General features: G+C 45.6%; 1 protein-coding gene across 2 annotated transcripts in view; it reads right to left on the bottom strand.

Annotated features, from left to right (window-relative positions):
• The window catches only part of LOC147667216 (la-related protein 7-like), a 211,620-nt gene that overhangs the window by 45,956 nt on the left and 145,195 nt on the right, over window positions 1–20,469 (bottom strand). For both annotated transcript variants that reach the window (XM_086948842.1, XM_086948843.1), the window contains exon 12: window positions 5,992–6,083. In XM_086948842.1, the coding sequence (XP_086804968.1) occupies window positions 5,992–6,083 (92 nt within the window). The remainder of the gene's footprint in view (window positions 1–5,991; window positions 6,084–20,469) is intronic.

Here is a 20,469-nt window from a genome sequence, read left to right as displayed (position 1 = left end):
TACTCCTTGGACTACCTCCTATAGTGGCCTGAGGGTACCGTACTGACGTAGTCTCGCTCATTAGAGGTTAATAAATCTATTTTCTTTGATATTACAGCTTCCGTGCTAATCTCTATTTTGTTAGTCTAAGGACTTAAGGACAAAGAAGGGCGAACCCCTGCACCAGTGGGCCCCTGAAAAGGCTCACCCCCACACTCCCATCGATGGGGTTACTGCCTGCGCTTAAGACACATAATTAAACAGCACTGCCAGCTGGGGTGCCAGGCCAGAGCTGAAGGTTTTGTAAAACTGAATGGTAAACTCGTCTGACCTATGCAATTTAAGAGCGCCAATGGCACTTTGGACCTCTTCAGTTCAAGAGTTTGTTTTGGGACGTGAAAATCCGAGGCAAGATCATCCGCACTTAGTATTCAATTTGCTCTGCAGTGTCTGTGGTTTCTGAGTTATGTAGGCATTTATAGAAGAATGTTTGGGCTATCACCTCTTCTGTGTGAGCCATTTCCCCTGTGTCTCCCTGTATTTGACCTATATATTCTTTAACTTGTTTGGCCCTCAAATGTCGCACAACCTGCGGACCAACTTTGTCACCTTACTCCTGTTTAAGATTCAAAAACATGAGTTCTGCTCTATTAGTGTAAATGGCATTGATTTCCTTCGCAGGGCCGTGACTTTTCTCTGAAAAGTCAAGGTAGGTGAAGCTTTATGGGCATGTTCAGACGATTGGAGTTCAGCCTCAAGTTCTCGAGTTTTTTGTGGAGTAGAAGTGGTCATCAGCTAAATGCATTCCCCCCTGATCACCGCTTTAAAGGCATCCCATACAGTTGATGGGTGTCTTAGGGGTTGTTCATTTAAACATAGTCTCTAATTGCCTTACGGAGCTCATCTCGGAAGAGCCGATCTCGCATGAGGGGGCTTGGAAAGAACCATTGACGGAAGGTGGACTTCGGAGCATGCCATTCAAAGAATCTCTACTGGGGCATGATCTGAGAGGGTAATAGTGTGAATAGTGGCAGCTGAGATGGTGTTTTGTATCGGTTGTCTAATGAAGATTTGGTCTAGTCTGGAATATGTATGGTGGGAGTGGGGAAAAAAGGTATAGTCATGTGTGATGGGGTGAACAGATCTCCCAAGCATCTAACAATCCCAGTTCAGGCACTTGTTTATTTATTTTTTGTGAAAGTGCCTGCATGTGTCCTGTTAGGGTGAGTGCTTTCGAGTTTTGGGACCCATACCACATTGAAATCGCACATCAGTTTAACGTTCTCTTCTGCAAACCTCCATAGAAAGGAGAGGAGAAAGTCAGATTGTCCCGAATTGTGTGCGTAAACCACAGCTACTGTGCCTTTGTGTCCCTCGATGTTTCCCATGACCATTATTATCCTCCCCTCTTTGTCGGATTTGCATCCTGTGATTTCGAATTTCAAGGAGGAATAGAACAGGAGGGCTACTCCATTATGTTTACTGATGGCTGAAGATTTGTATATTAGGGGATATGACTTGTGGCGCAGCCAGTGGTTTTTGATGCACTTGAGGTGTGTTTCTTGTAATGCTGATGTCTAGGTGTCGATCTAAGACATACTTCCAGGGCGTGTGGCATTTAGCTGGGGAGTTAAGCCCATTAATGTTCTTTGATATTGCATTCAGTACCAGAGGTGGTTTAGATATGGGTAAGTCGCTATAGGACTCCCCACTAGTCTTTAAAGTAAGTGTCAGACTTTCAACTCCGGTCACATGACAATCCACCGGGCTCGCCTCCCCCCATCTTCCCTCGGACCCTTCCAACCTCCGTCCCCCTCAGAACATCGTGTCCAGCCATGCAACATATTGAATAACAAAAAAACTGTTAAAACATGAGAGTTAGTCTTCCAACAACAGTTCAAATCTAATCAGTACAGGATTTTTGGACACAAGTCTGCAGCTGTACTCTCAGGATGCAGTAGCAACATAATTTGGCAACTGGCTATGAATTAGACCTAGGTAGATGCATCATACAATTGAAGAGCAAGGACAACATAAGTCGATGAGCCTCCAGGTCGCTTGGGACTCATCACTGGTGGGCGTTGAGAGGAATGTGACTGTTCGGAAGCCAAAGTAGACCTGTAGTCGAGATCCAACAAATTCACTGAGGGTAGCTTACCGAAAGACATCACAAGGGGTAAAGGTCCTTCTGAAGTTGGTAATTTACCAAAATGATTTAACTTTTCGTTGCGACTACCATGGGAACATGATGGGGCTGTTTGTGGTTCCCACCTGGGAGTCACTCCACCACTCCCTCCGTGCCTTGGTGGGCGGTCAGCGACATTCCCAATGGGATTCAGCATATTGCAATTCCGTGAAGTGATGTAGCTTGTTCTGTTTGAAGGATATGCCAAAAGGATAGGTCCAGCGGTATCTGACATGTTCTCGGCAGAGGAGATCAGTCACAGGCTTACACTGCAAACATCTTGCCAGTGTGGTGGGGGCAATTTCCTGGAAGAGTGAGCATGTTTCTCCCTGGAACAAAGACAGGTCTTTCTTCATGATGCTCTCACACACCCCGAGGGATGTTATGCTTCATCATTGGGCTTTGCTCCGCGTCGGGCTGTCGCAGTATAGTGGGTCGACATGTTTCATGCCTTAGTCGCTCCTAACGAGTCGTGTGACACTTCTTCAGGACCTAAGTGGTAGTATAGTGCACAACTGGTAATCAGGCTCCTAAATTATAGGTGGGTAACCTGACGCAGTAGAGTGGGGCCCTAGTAGATCTGTACTGGGAAGCTAAAGACCTGTGGGGGCGAAAGAGGGAGAACAAGGGGGGGGGGAACAAACGTGCATTAAGGAGGTTAAAAATGGCCTGCGCTGAGCATCTTACATTAGGTAGCGCATTGCCATAGGTATCGCCTGTGGTGGCATGCACCTAGTTGTGGTATTTAGTGAACATGCCCCTGGGGTTATAGTGAAGGGGGGTTAAAATAAACTGGCAGAGTAGGAAGTGAAGAGGCAAGGTTTTTAGCCTCTACATCTATGTAGAAGTGGGTGACGTGTGGGCTAGTTAGGTTAGGTTCCACAGTGGTGGAACCCTCTGTAACTAAAGGTGCTAGTGTCCAAGTTAGAGCCCGGAACAGGATGATCAATTGGTTGTGCCGTTATGGGCCATCGTAGTGAATGCGGAGCAGTTCGAGCGCCCGGGGATTCCCTGATGCAATATGGCAGATAGGGGGGGGCGCATGTTCATTGTGGAGGCTGTGCTGTGGTGGGAATGCAACCCGTGCCTGGTTCATCAGCGGGCGTGTCAGCTAGAGTGCCCGAGTCTATGATGCCCAGAAGTTAGCAAGATGCGGCATGGCAGTGAGGAGGCATGTTAAACGTATAAGGTGCAGCATGCACTTGAGTCGCTTTATAGATTCTAGCATTGGTTTAAGAAAGTACGTGACAGCAAGGGTTCCCGGATTTGGGGTTCATTGAAGGTAGCAAGATGCGGCAAGCCACTATGGAGGCATAGAACCGTAAGGCGCAGTGTGCGCTCGAGTGGATTTGTGAGTCTAGACTTTGCCAGAAAACGGGCGTGATAGCATCCAAGCCCGAATCAGAAGCGCCCAAAAAGTCGCAAGATGCTGATAATCAATGAGGAGGCAATTTAATCATTACAGCGTAGCATGCCCTCTTATGGCTTGATAACATGAAAACCAAGCCTTGGTCAATAGCGGGCGTGTCGGCGGCATGCAAAGTGTGTTTTGCTGTGCAGCCGATGGCGGGGGCTCAAACTGGTCCGTGTCTACTAACGCATTCACTACGATGGCCCATAACGGCACGGCCAATTACTCGTCCTGTTCCGGGCTCAAACTTGGACACTAGCACCTCGGTTACAGAGGGTTGGAACCTAACCTAACCAGCCCACACATAGTCCACTTCTACATAGTTATAGATGCTAAAAAACCTTGCCTCTTCACTTCCTACTCCGCGGGTCCTGAAGAAGTGCCACACGACTCGTTAGGAGCGACTAAGGCACGGAACATGTCGACCCACTACACTGCGACAGCCCGTTAGGAACATTATATCCACATAGGGCGCCCACACTCTTTTTAACTAGGCTGGATCTACCTAAACCATTAAAATTGCTTCTGAATAGGACTGATCCACACTTACTTTAAGACTCACTTCCCATGCACTACACTTACCTTGTCCTCTTACCCGCACGCACCCCACGGCTTCTTCTAAAAGATCTCTGGCAAAGAGCCCCATTACGGTGAACCTGTTGGTGCATTGCAGCACCGGCCCGACGAGGAGCAAAGCCCAATGATGAAGCATGACATCCCTTGGGGTGTGTGAGGGCATCATGAAGAAAGACCTGTCTTTCCCCCATCCACTTTAGGAACTGCATACCCTTTGCAGCACAGCCCTTCAACTCCCACCTCCAGGTCCGAACCCGTATGTTATCTCGTCTGGACCGATTTTCCAGATCTTCACACTTTAGTAGAGCAGTTTGCAGCTGGGTCTGCAGCCATTCCTTGGTGTAAGCTAAAGGATAAAGTTTCTGTTCTAGGCCCTGATATTTCGTCTCAAGTCGAGTGTGCAAGTGCCAACAGGGTTCATGTCAGCCTGGAGGGAAAACAACCCGGAATTTATACCTACTTTGGAGGTTTCATGGGAGGAGGCCAGGTCCGCCTTTAGTTCTTCTCTAAGCTCCTTCTTAAAGTCCCAGAGGGATGAGAGGAGATCTTTTTTAGTCAAGGGCATCACGTTGCTGGGACCGAAGTTGGTATTTTCTGATGGGGTAAAGTAGCTAGACACCCTGTTGGCTTGCGTTTTCTTTGGAGGCATAAAGGCAATCGAAGCGTGTGGGTTAGAGGGCCCCTGGTACAGCAGCCTCGGGCGACTCAGCAGGAGCCAAGCAGAGGCGATCAGGGCAGCACTGCAGCCTGCGTCCCGGATGGAGTGGGTTCCTTGTGTCAAATATGGATGAGTGGGCCTTCAAAGATTGCGGTCTTCCACTAATGCCACCGTCTCATCTCCGCCCTTACTAGATACTGTCCTTCCAGTTATTTCAGTATCCTGCAAGAGAAATGCCCAACTCCTCAAAGATTCTCCATGTCCACGAGGGTATGGAACACAGTTATATGCCGAGAGTGCCACACCTGGAGAGGAGTTATGGTGGGCTGGGGACACTCCCCATCAGCTGGAGCGGTCCAAGCAGGACTGGCCCACAGGGGTAGATAGATGTAAGCTGCAAACGAGGCAAGGCGCCCTCTTTTTTGGCAGGATTATGCCAACGGGTGCTTTCTGGGGATGCTGGCAGCATGTCGGAAATCCTATGTTGTACTCGCCGAGGCTGCGGACTAACAGACACACAGGCCTCCGTCTGACTCAGCCGCCGTTATAGAGTAAAGCAGCAGCACACACCCAACCAACACGGATGTGCTATTTCTCGCTCAACCCTCCTTACCGCAACAGGGGATCGGGAGAGAGTCCGCAGGTCACCATGGGGCCGCAGAGTGCCTTCAGGAAGCACCGTATTTACAGTTGCGGCTGCAACTCAGCTCACACTCCCGCCATGTTGCTCTCAGGCTGTCGGAAGCTGCCTAAATGGAAATCAGCTGTATGCACTTTCCTGTGAGCAGTTAGTGCTCTGCTCGCATCTCCAGTGGTTTCTCAGTTCTGTCACCCTAGCAAAGCTGCAAAATTTGGCTTTAGGGTGCCAGTTATCTCGGTGTGCGCAGAGTACTTTGCGGCACCTCAGTGGATTCCTTCCACATGATCATGTTGGTTGGCCACGCCCTTAGATTTTAATTTTTTAAAATTATTAGTGTGTTAGACCAAGTGGGATAACACTGCTATACACTACCATAGCTAAAATACTGACAAGTTGGTCCTACATTAACAATCTACATCCACATGACAGTTTAAAGCACAACATCAACAAAGGAAGGTTTTACTTTGATTTCATAAAATCTTGAAAGCTGGGGGTAAAAGGAAATGCATACAGTTTAACAGCTGAAGCAAGCTCTTCCTTACTTTTTCTGTTCCTCGCTTCTTTTCCCGAGGACGGTTCAACTTTGCCTGGCGATCCACCAAGATCTTCTGCCAATAACGCTGTTCGTGGTCTCCTGAAAATGAAACAAAAGGAAAAACATTAGTCTTGGTCTGTATAGTGCTCGTTATCTGATATCCATGGCAGAAGTATAGCTAATGGATTACCTTGCCAAAGGCAAGTATAAAATCTTTATACAGTTCCTGAACAATTATTTATCAACCTGAATGCTAGTTCTCCAGAACTCTTAATAACAGCAGACTACTATCTGTGCAGAGTTGCAAGGCACTTGCATTTATTTATAAATATTTAAGAATTTGTACCATTTTTGACGAACAGTTTAAAAAGTAATAGCAGGCAGCAGGCAGAAATAAGGTAGTGGGCTATGAGGGTCCAGACACGTAATATTGTGGATAATGACACAGACAAGTAGTTAAAGGCCCATGTAATTTTGCCCATTGATTCACGGATGACAGATCACTGCTATCTCATATGGGGTCAGTGCACTTTTGTAGTTGACAAAACGTCTCTGACTTGATCAGTGTATGCAGTAAAATAAACAAACTGCAACAACGTTAGCATTTACAGGGCGAGACTGGAACGAAGAGGTCATATGTCATTAGAGAGTTTAGCACGCATTGAGTGTGTAAAAAGTTGCTGGTTGTGTGAGGCATGGAGGTAAGGCAAGCACATTATTTAAACCTGCAACAAAATTTGAAAGGGTGATGCCTTGCCCAATTTGACATCGTTATACTGAGGCGAGTGTGATCAGCAAGAGATTGTACAGTGTCAACTGGCAAAGTCAGATTCTGATTGAATGACTGAAACAAGGAGCTTGAAAGGACAATTAAAAGACTGCAACAATAGGTTGGTTTACGGATGATCTGGGAGGCTACTAGGGTCCAAGTTTTAAGCGCAGCAACGCTAGGGTAGTTTATGCAGATATTTAAAAAGTGAAGACATGTTATGTGGATTTGATGAAAGCTCTGAAGTGCAGCTTGCTGTCAAAAAGTACTCACAAATTCTGGGTGTGGATCAAGGGAATGAAGGAGTCTTATGCGAAGAAGGCCGGTGGGACTCACTTGGGGCTCAATGGTACAAGACAGACCTCCATGTTGGATAAAGCATCACTGTATCATTCAGTGCCTTATTGTGATCAGTTAAATAAGCCAGGAGATAGGATGTTATTGTACATATGAGTGTCCTCTGTCATGAGATAAAAGGAATGGAGGCAGTAGGATAGAATCTGATTCAGGGAGGTCGTGCAGGGGTGAACAACAGGGGCTAATCACAGCCTTCTAAAGGATTCCCACTGTGAAGGATGTTGGGGCAAAGTTAGGTGGTTTCTCAGACACGTTAGGCTGGCAATGAAAACTACCTGGTGCACAGGGTGTCCAAGAGGATGCGATGATGTGTGTTGAAAGCACCATAAAGGGGTACTAAGGTTAGAAAAAAAGATAGGTATTTTTGTGAAGAGAACTTGTGTCACTTTTTCCAAGGTTGATGCAACTCAACATTAGAAGGATAAAAGGAAGAGCGGATCTGTCCAGACTCAAACTGAGGGCTCTTCATATATCAATGTAAAAGGAGCTTTAAATCAATAAATCATATTTAAGGCATACATACAGTTAAGAAATGTATTCTGAATAATGATCATTCTTTTTGAAATGACATGCCTATACTTTCAGAAATACCAGAACGGTAAGCAAACTGTTTTCATCCTCATACCATGGTAACAATCCAAGTACATCTTTCATAAGCCAAACAGCAGCAGATCACAAATTAAGATCTTAATAAGGTTTGAGGTTGTATTTATTTAAATGATGTCGCTTGGCAATAAAAAAATGTCCATTTCATTTAGTAGAAAACAACAAAATGGAAAACAGGAGTGTGATACTCAATTTGTGTAAATTTTCCAAACGAAGAAACCCTTTTTCATTGAATAATCTGAGGACAAATATAACACCAACAAATTAACAAAAAATGGGAACATTTGTGACAAGAAAGTAAAAAAAAACAGGTAAGGAGAAAAAGAGGCAGGACTAATGGAGAGGCGGAATAGGTGTTAGGGTTCAAGTATAGGTAATATCTGATAGGCCAGTTGAGGTACTAGGGTTTATTCAAGGGTAGATATACTTAGGTGAAGACAAAGTAGATATACTAGGAGTCAAAGCAAACATGGGGGTGGGTATCTGGGTATCATCCGAAGCACTAAGAAATAGGTGGGGTAAAACTAATTGGGTATACAGTGGGGGAAGGTACTAAGGTATGAGCTCTGGTAAAGTTTTGAGCGTACGGACAGGGGTATGGACACTAGGGTAGGCGTAGATGCAATAGGGCAAAGGCACCAACAGTAGTACTGGGATGGAGGAGCTAAAATAGAAGTAGGGATATAGCTACCACAGTAAAGGCATTGCTGGTGTTGTTAGGAACTAGGTTGTGGTGGTAGTAGTAGGGTATAGGCAGTGATCAAGGTTCTAACGTTTATACAGGACTGGAGGCAATAATGGTTAAGGTAAGGGTAAAATAACTTGGGTATAGGCAGATGTTGGACCTGACATCCTTGTGTGGTTTCTCCGAAAATACTTGCCTTCAACTGGGATATAAACTCTCATTGTGCGCAATAGAAAGTTGACATTTTCTTTTCCTAACCATTAGGTACCTGCAGCTTGTATCCTGGGTCACAAGACTAGATGTAGTTGGCAGCTGGTCTTTGTGTATTGCTCCCAGACAGTGAGACAAAGAGGGACTAGGTATTTGTAAAATGGGCCATCTCTGACTGGATGACGGGGAGGAGCTGCCACTTACTAAACTTGCCCATCAGAAAGGCTCTGATGAGTACACTCACAAAGGGTTTAACACTAGTCTTTTGTGTCCCCACACAGGCTGTGGCCAGGGCATGGAGGTAGGAAATTCCAGACACCTCTGTGGGTGGAAATATCCAGAGCCTTCTCCTACTTCAAAGATGGCACTAGGTAAAAATATTGGGCCCTCAGACCAAGCTCTTCCGTACACCTCTGGACCTGTGGAAGACTCAAACAGTCTGCGGTGCTGCACTGCTACCTGAGAACAAAAGGACAGGACCTGCATCTTGAACCCAGGACCACAAGAATGACTTTAAGGACTAGTTGGATGGCCTCCTAATCATACCCTCAGGGAGAGAAAAGGTTCCAACCACATCGAAACCAGCACCTGGATTCTGTCTGCTGTGAGTATTGAATTGTGCTATCCCAGGTGTGGACCCTTGGAAGTGGGTCTGAAAATGCTCTGCCAGCCCAGCTGTGGTCACAGAATTTACGCAGCGGGACACATTGTAGGTCTACATTGGAACTACCATTGTGCAACACATACCAGAGGAAGGACCTCCCACCTCTTCGGAACCATTGCTACACCCTGCCTCCTTGACGCAGTTCCTTGCATCACAGCCCTGCATCTCTTCTGTACCACTGCTGCGCAACGCATCCTCCATGCAGGACCTCACATCGCAGACCGGCAGCTCCCTGGAATTGCTGCTGCGCAACGCATCCTCGATGCAGGACCTCGCATCGCAGCCCACAGCTCATCGGCAAGTTAAGCCGAACTGCTTTTGTGCCAAGGTACCAGAGGGTCAAGTATGGGTAATTTGGCGTTGCTTGCGACTTAACCCTGACAGAAATTGTGGTTGTTGCTTGAGAAGGCCCACCCCCAAACAGTAAGCCAATTTTCTACAGCAGGGGTAAGAAAAAGCATAGGAGGATGGGGGGGGAGAGGGGGGGTGGGGGAGACCAACCGGGTTATAGAAGGAGGCATGGAGAAAAAGAGAACAAGACGAAAGGATAGGTTGGGAGGAGGAAGAGGGGTATTTTCTTCCCAACATAAGTGGAAAACAAGAGATCTTGCTGATTTTAGTTAACCGCTTTGATGCTGAGGACAGCTCTTTGAAATCCCAAAAAATCAGGTCCAGGAACATGCTGTAAAAGTCTGAAGATCATAAAGTAAGATATCATTTTAGCAGGAGGGTGGAAATTTAAAAAGGCACCGTCAGAGTGGATATATATATAGATATATATATATATATATCCTACTGGCGGTAGCCAGTAGGTATATATAGTTAGGACCTAGTTTCCATAGGAAATCCCCAACATTCTATTGGGAATAACTTTGCCGCTAGTTGATGAATCTTCGCAAATTTCTCAAAGAAGATGGCTCGCTCCGCTCCTCTCCTTCCCTGAAAGTTTGGGGGGGATTCGTCAAGCGGGGGCCGAGATAAAAGGGGGTCCCAAAACGTGTTTTTCCCATGTTAATTTCCATAGGACCTTTAGACACGGCTACAGCTTGAACCGCTGAAGGGAATTACACCAAACTTGTCAAAATGGTAGTGTCTGGTACGCAGATCACGCTTTTGGTAAAATAGTGTAAATCCCTCCAGTGGTTCCTGAGAAAATTAAAAGAGAAAAAAATTATATATCTGTAAGCGCGCACCGTGCGCGCACCCCGCGATTTTTCGGAAAAAAAATTTGGGGGGGGGAGGGCCTTGGGGGGCTTCTCTCTTTTATTTTTATCTGTTTTATTTTAATTTCGAGGGTGCCCACCCCTCGTTTTACCCCCCGAGATCACCGCCGCGGCCCGAGCCGCCTCAAGATGGCCGCTGCCGCCGCCTGGTTGTGGGCGGGCCGGGAGGACTTGGTTTCAGCTTCCCCCTGCCTGGGGGAAGCCTTCCATGTGTCCGCCCGGTCTCCCGAACAAGATTGCAACTTTCAGATCGCCAATGAAATGTCTGCCTGGGTGAATGACTCAAGCCTGGACACAGAAAACCGGAAAAGCTCTTACTGAAATTGCACTGATTCTGCATGACATACATATGAAAATCGAAACCACAACTCCAGTATACAAAGCACCTACTGCTAACAAGTTAAATGTATCACAGACGATTTGGGTCTGTTTGCCAGGTATGATCGCGTCTTGTCCGCTCTCTATGATGCCATAGACCAGGGGAGCAACTAGACCAGAACTTCAGGGGGCTTACACTCCGAGACAAGGCTGGCCCAGTGCACTGGCCCTAGCACTAAAGCCATTTTAGCTCTATGGGCGTTGTGCGCCTGCCATTGACGTCAAAGAGGAGCCAGATCTGAAAAACTGAATTTTTAATGTTTCTGAAAGTGGGGTCCCTCGTGTTCTTGTTCTGAATGTTTGCCTCACGCACGGCAGAGTAGAATGAGACAAATGTAAGTTCGGTTGGGGGGCAGGCGTTGTGTCTCCTTTTGTGTTATATTGCTGAAGCACCAAGAACAGGAAGCGCCGTCGCAGCACCTACGGTCTCACCTCTCCGCACCTGGGCCCGCCCCCGTGGGCGGCTCCAGGCCTCGCCCCTCCCCTGGCTGCCTTTGGTTCCTCCCTCGGTTTCGGTTTTTGTGCGTGCGAGGGCAGCTAGGAGGAAGCTGCAGATTTACTAGTAACTGAAGGGAGGAGAGGACTGACTGACTACACGAGAGGAGGGCCGCTCAAAACTGCCCTCCCCTGACTCCCAGCAGCTGTGGGGCGAGGACCAGCCGCCCCTCGCCCAATGCTCCCCAGGGATGATGGAGACCGCCCTCTTCCTGTTGGTACTGCCCGCCCTGACGCGGGCGCGGGATGTAAACCTTGTGAGGCTGCAGGTGGATTGGAAGGAAACATCCAAAGTTGACCCCAGATTCCTTTCTGTGACCGTCGATGCCAGTCTGGCCGCAGAACCCAAGTACATCACTTTCCGGGGGTAAGTGCACTCCCCTCCGCTTCTAAAATATTTACTTTAGGTGTTTGGTGTAGCGCCATGACGCCTTCTGGCCACTTTTTCGAGCTTTCGTTAGCGAGCTCCAGACGAGAATCAGGGGCATCTATAATAAGCTTACTTCATAATCTGTGTGTAGAGCCAAACACCCCTTTACCAGACTAGTTGTTGTGGATAGACCTCCAACACCAGGATATGTCCAAATCCCCAATGTCTAAGAGTAGGCAGGGCTGAAACCGAAATGACTAAATTTGGATACTGGCTCAAAATCCAGAAAACATGCAAAAACAAACACATTAAGTGAAGAACATTGGACGGTGCTGTTGTTTTCCAGTGCACCTGCCAAGAAAAAAAATGGCATCATTTGTCAAGGGAATTTCTCACTGGCGCATCTAGGGCGAAATGGCCTCGGGTCAATTTAGCGAAGCTGTCTGTCAGCCACGAGAGGATGCCTTTTCGAAAAATGTCAAATTCTTTTGAGGGCCTTTCTTTAAAAATAAATAAATATAAAAGTCAAGTTCTAAATATTGAGGCAAGTAATTGCTTACTTTACTTTCAACGTGAAGTACGACAACACCCGACGTCACAGCAGTAATAGATTCATGTAGCGCTTATTGCATAAAATTGCTACTAGACGCTAAAAAATCGCTTCGGAAATATTTTTAGTGGGCGAAGAAATGAGTAGTTTGAGGGAGTCAAGTAGCACATTCCTCCTCCAATATGCATATTCTACTAAAAAACAGCCCAGTTAAGGGCCACTCCACTGATAACAGTGGGGGAGGTTAGTTAAACCCCTGAACAATGCCTGCAGCCCCAATACCTGACCGTCAGTGTGTATACTACCAACACAGCTCATTGTAGGCTTGAGTGTAACCCCACTGAGGGGATGTAGTTAGAGCAGGAACAACAACAATAGGCTGGTCTGAGTAATTACTAGGACCACTGGTTTTATGTGGCTAGAGAGTACAGAATCATGCGGCAGGGTTTATTAAATTATGCGATAAGAAAAGACAAGTTTTGTGGCCTAACGAGACACATTATGGAGCCGTATTGCTTCACTGTTTTCTCATTTTTGCACATTAACACTGCCTGGGCAAAGGTTTCACCTAGTTAATATACGTTTAACGCTTAAATACAGCAGTCAGCAACTGAAAGGTGACCTGCCTCTGTGTGTGAAAAGGCCAGCCTCTGCACAGCAACACATGTTGCAGTTTTTAATGGTAGCTTTTGATCCGTTCGAGCTAGGACCAAACGTTCTTTTTTAAATCTGCAAATTATGCAGAGGAAAACGTATTGTATTATGTGGCAAGTGCGGCAAATCCACTATTATGTGGAAAACAGCTGCTGAGGAATTGCATAATTCAAGTTGTCCTGCTTACAGCTACAGTAACCAACTGAGTTTGATCAACCAATGGCGCACCAAGTTTTGTTGGGCCGATGGTGCTTGCTCCAATCTTGTGCATCAAAAGAACTGACATTATTGCCTATTCCTTGTATATGGGCAAAACTTGGTTATAGTTCTGCAGGAAGGCTAGTGTGCGGAGTCTTGAACCACAGGGAAGAAGAAGGAGATGTTAAGCTGTATGGGATGATGCTGTGGCTTGGGGTTGGGCCTTGAGTAATCTTCGGGCCTACCAGCCAAAGAAGAGTTGTAAGGTGGGTCTCCATTACTTCGCCTGGTCCTTTGTGCTGACACTCTTAGAGGGGTCAGATGCTCTGAGGAAAGCTGGGTGCTAGTTTGCTGGGCATTAACAGAGGCAAGCCAGTAGGGATCGAGACACTTTTACCTTGATGAAAGAGTTGTCGGTGGGTGGGGCAGAATACCTCTCAAAAAAGTGTAAAGAAAGCTGATCAGGGAGGCCACTAACATGGATTAGGGTAGAGGGTCACATGACTGCCAGCGCTTTGTCACAAGAACTGCAAGAGGCTGGCTATGGAAAGGAGGAACACAGCTGGTGTCGGAATCAAACATGTTAAAGGGAGCCAGGCCCTGCTGGTCTATGATGATAGAAGGTCAGGAGACGGTAAGGAAGCCTCCCTATTGCAGGTTAAGAATATGTGGTACTTAGATGCAAACCAATAGAAATGGGCCATGCAGCCAGTGATCATGTCGAAATTGCAATACAGGATATTGGCTCTAATTGGTCTCTCTGCTAGCCAGAGAACCCAGTTAAAAGCAGTCCTTCATACAGCCTCAAGACTGATCAGACACAGGGAAATCTAACCTACACCTTAATAAAATGAGCGTTTCCATGTCCAAGTCTGCTGTACTTCCAGGTCTGCAAGCATCAACTCTGGAACTCTAATGACCGTGCTTCCCGCATGGCCACCTGATGCAACTGTATATATCTTTATACATAGAGTACATACAAATAAACTTCTGAGTGTTGATGTCTATAAATACTATCTCATACATTACCCACCGCCTTTCTTCTTCCCTACATGCGTGTATCTTTTCTGCACCCACACATCTAAAATCGAAAAATTTGACATTATCTTCAAAGCCAGATATATTACCTACTGGCGGTAGCCAGTAGGTATATATAGTTAGGACCTAGTTTCCATAGGAAATCCCCAACATTCTATTGGGAATAACTTTGGCGCTGGTTGATAAATCTTCGCAAATTTCTCAAAGAAGATGGCTCGCTCCGCTCCTCTCCTTCCCTGAAAGTTTGGGGGGGATTCGTCAAGCGGGGGCCGAGATAAAAGGGGGGTCCCAAAACGTGTTTTCCCCATGTTAATTTCCATAGGACCTTTAGACACGGCTACAGCTTGAACCGCTGAAGGGAATTACACCAAACTTGTCAAAATGGTAGTGTCTGGTACGCAGATCACGCTTTTGGTAAAATAGTGTAAATCCCTCCAGTGGTTCCTGAGAAAATTAAAAGAGAAAAAAATTATATATCTGTAAGCGCGCACCGTGCGCGCACCCCGCGATTTTTCGGAAAAACCATTTGGGGGGGGGGGGCTTCTCTCTTTAATTTTTATATCTTTTATTTTAATTTCGAGGGTGCCCACCCCTCGTTTTACCCCCGAGATCACCGCCGCGGCCCGAGCCGCCTCAAGATGGCCGCCGCCTGGTTGTGGGCGGGGCCGGGAGGACTTGGTTTCCGCTTCCCCCTGCCTGGGGGAAGCCTTCGATGTGTCCGCCCGGTCTCCCGTGCCGAGGGGGAGACCGGGTGATGCTGCCGTTTGGTGCGGGGCTCCCGTGTGCTGAGGGAGCCCCGGGAAAATAGGAGACGCGAGGAGGCAGCAGCCACCAGTACCTCCCCGCACTGGTAGGCAGCGCCGGGAGAGACGGGCAGAAGCAGTCCGCCTGAAGAGACTTGGTTTCCGCTTCCCCCTGCCTGGGGGAAGCCTTCGATGTGTCCGCCCGGTCTCCCGTGCCGAGGGGGAGACCGGGTGATGCTGCCGTTTGGTGCGGGGCTCCCGTGTGCTGAGGGAGCCCCTGGAAAATAGGAGACGCGAGGAGGCAGCAGGCACCAGTACCTCCCCGCACTGGCAGGCAGCGCCGGGAGAGACGGGCAGAAGCAGTCCGCCTGAAGAGGGAACCGGACAGAGGAGAGGCGGGGACCCCTCCAGTACTCCTCACCTGAGACCCTCACACTCCCTCCTCCGCTCTCGGACTCCTCGGACCGGCCGCCGACCAGGGCGCCCTCTCATCCTGGGGCGCCGCCGCCATGAACGTTTGAGTGTGGAGCAGCCACAGGGATATGTTGTTGTGTGTTGTTCCTCATGTTACAGAAAAAAACACTCTTAACTGGTAGACGACGTCTGCTTCTTATTTCACCATTACATATCGGTGGAATAAAGATAACTGGTAAGTAATCTAAACATTACTCTGTATATTTTGGACCATAAATGAGTACTCAGTTAGATGCCTATGCCTTTGATTCTCTGCCACAGTTTGATAAACAAATAATGCAACTGCAACCCCACAACCATGCCCAGTGATGTATCTCTTAATGATAATATAGTAGATATTTCTATTGTCGACCTCAATAGTATTTGTTCAGGTTACTCAAATGGTTGAAACAGTAGACACTGTCATAAATATGTAATCAGTAACTAGCACTGAAATCTCAGTAAGATGAGGTTAACCTAGGGACCATCTTGCCAACATCAATGCCCTGCAAAAACAGCCATTGGTAAGTGGTGAAGCTGCACTGCTTAAATGCTCTTTTTGTACTACTCCCTCACTTGAAATGTTTAGTCAAGTAATTATTTTCAGAATACTTTAAATTATAACATTTCTGGTGCACATTATTCCAGAATCCTCCAGCTTCATTTTAGTTCCGTTGCTGCTAAACGTCCTAGTTCTAGTAGGATCACACTATGTCAAGATTCTGGGTAAATCACATTGTCCCTATTGCCTTAGTTTTTGGAGCTGCTGGTATTGGGGCACTTATATTTTTTTACGACTATCCATATATCTCTGACCTCTACCTGAGGACAGATAATGACTTTCGAGCTGAAGTAAATAGGACTTAACAATGCCTAGGGAGAATATAAAACAGCAAATGTTACCTACCCTATAGAAGAAACAGAATAGATTTAGGAGGAAGGAGTTGAAAATTACCTATTCAGAATGTATGCTGCTAGGAGGTGAAGCTTTAAGGCATTATCATAACACATCAGATTGGGATCCCAGTGGATTCACTTTTTTATGGCTTTCATGTACTAACAGTGAAGGGCTTTGCAGTTAGTGCTTTGCTTTTGTTCGGCTGACAGATCTATAAAGGTAGACATGATTGGGTCCACTTTCTCGAGAAGAGTTAGGCAATAATGAGTTAATTTTTTAGGTAAGATAATTCTCACATCCATTATAAATGATGAAGAATAACGAGTAGATGGTTATGTGAGCAGATATTTATTTGAACTTCTAGAAGGTTGTTTCCATTGTTGTGAAATATTATAATTTCTTGTACCTTAAACTAGCGGTCTTCGGCGGGAAGCAGTAGTTTTATATTAAGCAGGATGACCGCTGAGAGAATGGTGATGTTGGATTGAAGTGTCAGGTGGGAGTGCAGGTTAATATATATGAACTAAATAATCAGTGATGGTTTGAGGAGAAATATTTCACACAACACAATAGTTCTCAAAACGTTCCCAAATCCTTAATAATGGAGTTTTTGTTTAACTTGTGGGCAGCTATCACAGGGCTATGGTCATAAAAACATCTTTCTATGCCTCAGGAGCGTCTGAGGATCCATTTTACAGTTACCACTGTTTGCTTAAAGCAGTAATAAGTACATTGCAACATCTTACCAATGTTTTTTGTATTATTTTCAGCACCTGCTTTTGTGGAAGAGCTCACAGACCAGACTGTCATTTTAGGCCACTCCATCACCTTGTCCTGTCGGACCTCAGCTCACTCTCACCCAACTGTTGAATGGTTTAAAGGTAGGGCAAGAACTTTGTTGAAAATATTTATGTGATATGATAGCTTATTTGTTTCTATAGGCAAAGTTGAAATTACTAGGCAAAAAAAGGTTTAATCCCATCTTTATTCATTGCAAGGAATCTAATAATGCTACATTTCCGTACTTTTATTGGATTAACCAAATATTGTATTCAAAAGATTTTTGATAAATGTCGTTTGTATATAACATGTACTGCAAAACATTTGTCTTTTCCTAGTGCTATTTAGCTCATTTACCTGCGCTCTGCCCCCTGGCTGCCTTTTCCCAGCCCACTTTGCTGCACACAGTCTGGGGTTGGGCGTCCAACCCTCCCTCCATGTACAGCTTGGAGTTGGCCAAAGGGCATCTCCTGTGACCATGCCCTGTACCTATTCCTCCACAGGCATCCACATCCCTGCCATGTGCAGCTGAAGGCGTGGGTTTCATTGCTGGGCCTGGATGTCTAACTCCCCATGAACAGGTAACATCTTTTTATTATTTTATCAGCTTTTATTTTAACCCCAATGTGGGTCCCTTTGGAACCTCACCACACATTGTTTTGGGTGCCAGGGTCCCTTAACCTGCCACTTTGTGTGTTGGTTTTACCTAATTCTAGGGCACTGTGACCGACTAACATTGTCAGTTTTGGCCTTGCAGATCCGCGGGGGTCTGAGGATCCTCTCTGACTGTACTGCATTGCTAAAAATCAATTTTCAATAGACACACAGTCCTATCTGTAACTACATAATGGCTACAACCACTGTGTTATATATTTTCACCAGGACTTTGTGAGAAAAACAAGATTATCCACCCATTGCTAGTAATTTAATAGAAACCAAGCTAAGCACCACTGATAGAGGTGAATCACCCAATACTCCGGACCAGGGCCCCATAGCACGGTACATAGAGATGGGGCACCCCACTATGTATGTATATATATATATTCACTGAAAAAAACATAGGTTTTAGGCCTTATATAGTTAGGAATTAGCATTTAAAAAACCTTTGAAATTCACTGAAAAAAACATAGGTTTTAGGCCTTATATAGTTAGGAATTAGCATTTAAAAAACCTTGAAAATTCACTGAAAAAACCATAGGTTTCAGGCCTTATATAGTTAGGAATTAACATATAAAAAACCATTGAAATTCCTCCTATATAGTTAGTTGGACTAACTATATATGGCGCACCCGCAATCCACTGCTGACATATTACATCATTCATTACATGGTCAGTGACATCACTGATGACATCTCAAATGACATCACTGATGACATCTCATTTGACATCACTGATGACATCACTGATGACATCTCATTTGACATCACTGATGACATCACTGATTACATCATTCATGTGATAATACGATGCATCTCCTCACACTCTAATATAACCTTTGATACACCCAGTGTTACATACAGACTACCATTCTTGAAACTATTGACACACTAATACCAGTTATTACATAGGCACTCACTGATTCCTAGGTCTACTCACACATCCGCTCATTCACCCATACAATCACTCATACATACAGTTACTCATCAATGCAACACTATCATATGCACTCATACACCTATGCAGACACTCACACACTGCCACTCATCCATGGAGTTACTCACACACCTAGTCAGTCATGAAAGAATCAATCACACTTCCATTTCCTCATCTATATAGTTATACACACAACACCTTACTTATTCAAACATATACTAACACATACTTACTCTCTTATACAATCACTGATACAAGTACACATTGATCTGCACAGAGTCACACACCTCCCAGCCAGCCACACACACACTCAGTCTCCAATACAAATAATTGGGCAACCAATCAATAACCCATATAGCCACTCATATAGCTACTGATCAACGCATGCAGCAGCTTACACATCAACAGACATACGGATGCACACATTCACAGTTTAGTCACTAACCTATGCATTCAGTAAGACACATTTAATCACTCACTCATACAGTCAGTCACGCACCTACTAAATCCTTCATCCAGACACTTATACATCCACTCATTCTTCAATATGTAAAACATATTTAAACTTTACAAAAAAACAGTCACTGGATGATGTCATCAGTGATGTCAAATGAGATGTCATCAGTGATGTCATCAGTGATGTCATCAGTGATGTCATTTGAGATGTCATCAGTGATGTCATCAGTGATGTCACTGACCATGTCATGAATGATGTAATATGTGACATCATCAGCAGTGGATTGCGGGTGCGCCATATATAGTTAGTCCAACTAACTATATAGGAGGAATTTCAATTTTTTTTATATGTTAATTCCAAACTATATAAGGCCTGAAACCTATGATTTTTTCAGTGAATATATATATATATATATATCTCAATGGAAGAACAATTGAGCATATTTCGATCATGTTGGAGCAGCATGGTTCAGTGCTTCCATATTAAACATCAAGTACAAAAAAGGTACATTGGCTTAATGCCTCTCCAAAGCACACTCACCCCCTCCAACTGTCCCCATTCAACATCCTTTAACATAATGTGAACAGCTACTCCGTCCACTGCAGGGCTAGTATTGTTCTTGGTTTACTATTAAATGTTACCAATGCGCTCACACGGCAAGTGCATCTTTGATGTTTAGAGTAACAATGATGGACAACCATGGCTGTAAATTGTAAAGGCTGTTTATTGTGAGGACGCCGCAGAACAATCTGTGGCAAACTGATGGAGGGAGGGATTATATGGGCCCGCAAAAACACTCTGCTTGTTACTAAAACTCAATCAAATATATTTTCAAAAAGTATTTAAAGGGTATCTTTGGTCTTTTGGCAGCAGGCAAGGATTAGTCAGAAACATGGTAGGGCACAAGAAAAGCAGCAATGGTAACGGGGACTTGCAGAAAGGCAGGAAAACCGGCAAACATGCTCATAAATATGTAGGCATTTCCTTTAAGTATGGATTAGTGAAAAGGCTGTGATTTCACAGGATGTAGGCATGACCGGGATCTCTTGTGCACCAATCATACTGTCAAAGGTGCTGTTTTAGCCTTTTTAGGCCTCGCTAGCGAACGCAGCGCATGCGCTGCTTCGCCTTGCGAGACTCTATTGTTGCTGCTTTCTGTCCCGAAGGGAGACAGGAGGTGGCACGCGCGGGCAGGAGATGTGCACGAGTACAGACAGGAGATGTGCACTCCGTACGCGTGCACATCTCTTGCCCCCGGAGGCTGGCAGTGCGCGCATCGCGCGCTTTGTTTCCCTCTTCCCGTCGGCTCCACGGAGCTAGCTTGTTTTACATATTCAGAGTTTCATACAATTATGTTGTTATTA

This window comes from Lissotriton vulgaris, unplaced genomic scaffold, assembly GCF_964263255.1.
Source record: "Lissotriton vulgaris unplaced genomic scaffold, aLisVul1.2 SCAFFOLD_1138, whole genome shotgun sequence".
In the NCBI taxonomy this organism is placed as follows: Eukaryota; Metazoa; Chordata; class Amphibia; order Caudata; family Salamandridae; genus Lissotriton; species Lissotriton vulgaris.
The sequence above is the reverse complement of the archived record's forward strand: the minus strand, read 5'-3'. Positions and strand labels throughout refer to the sequence as shown.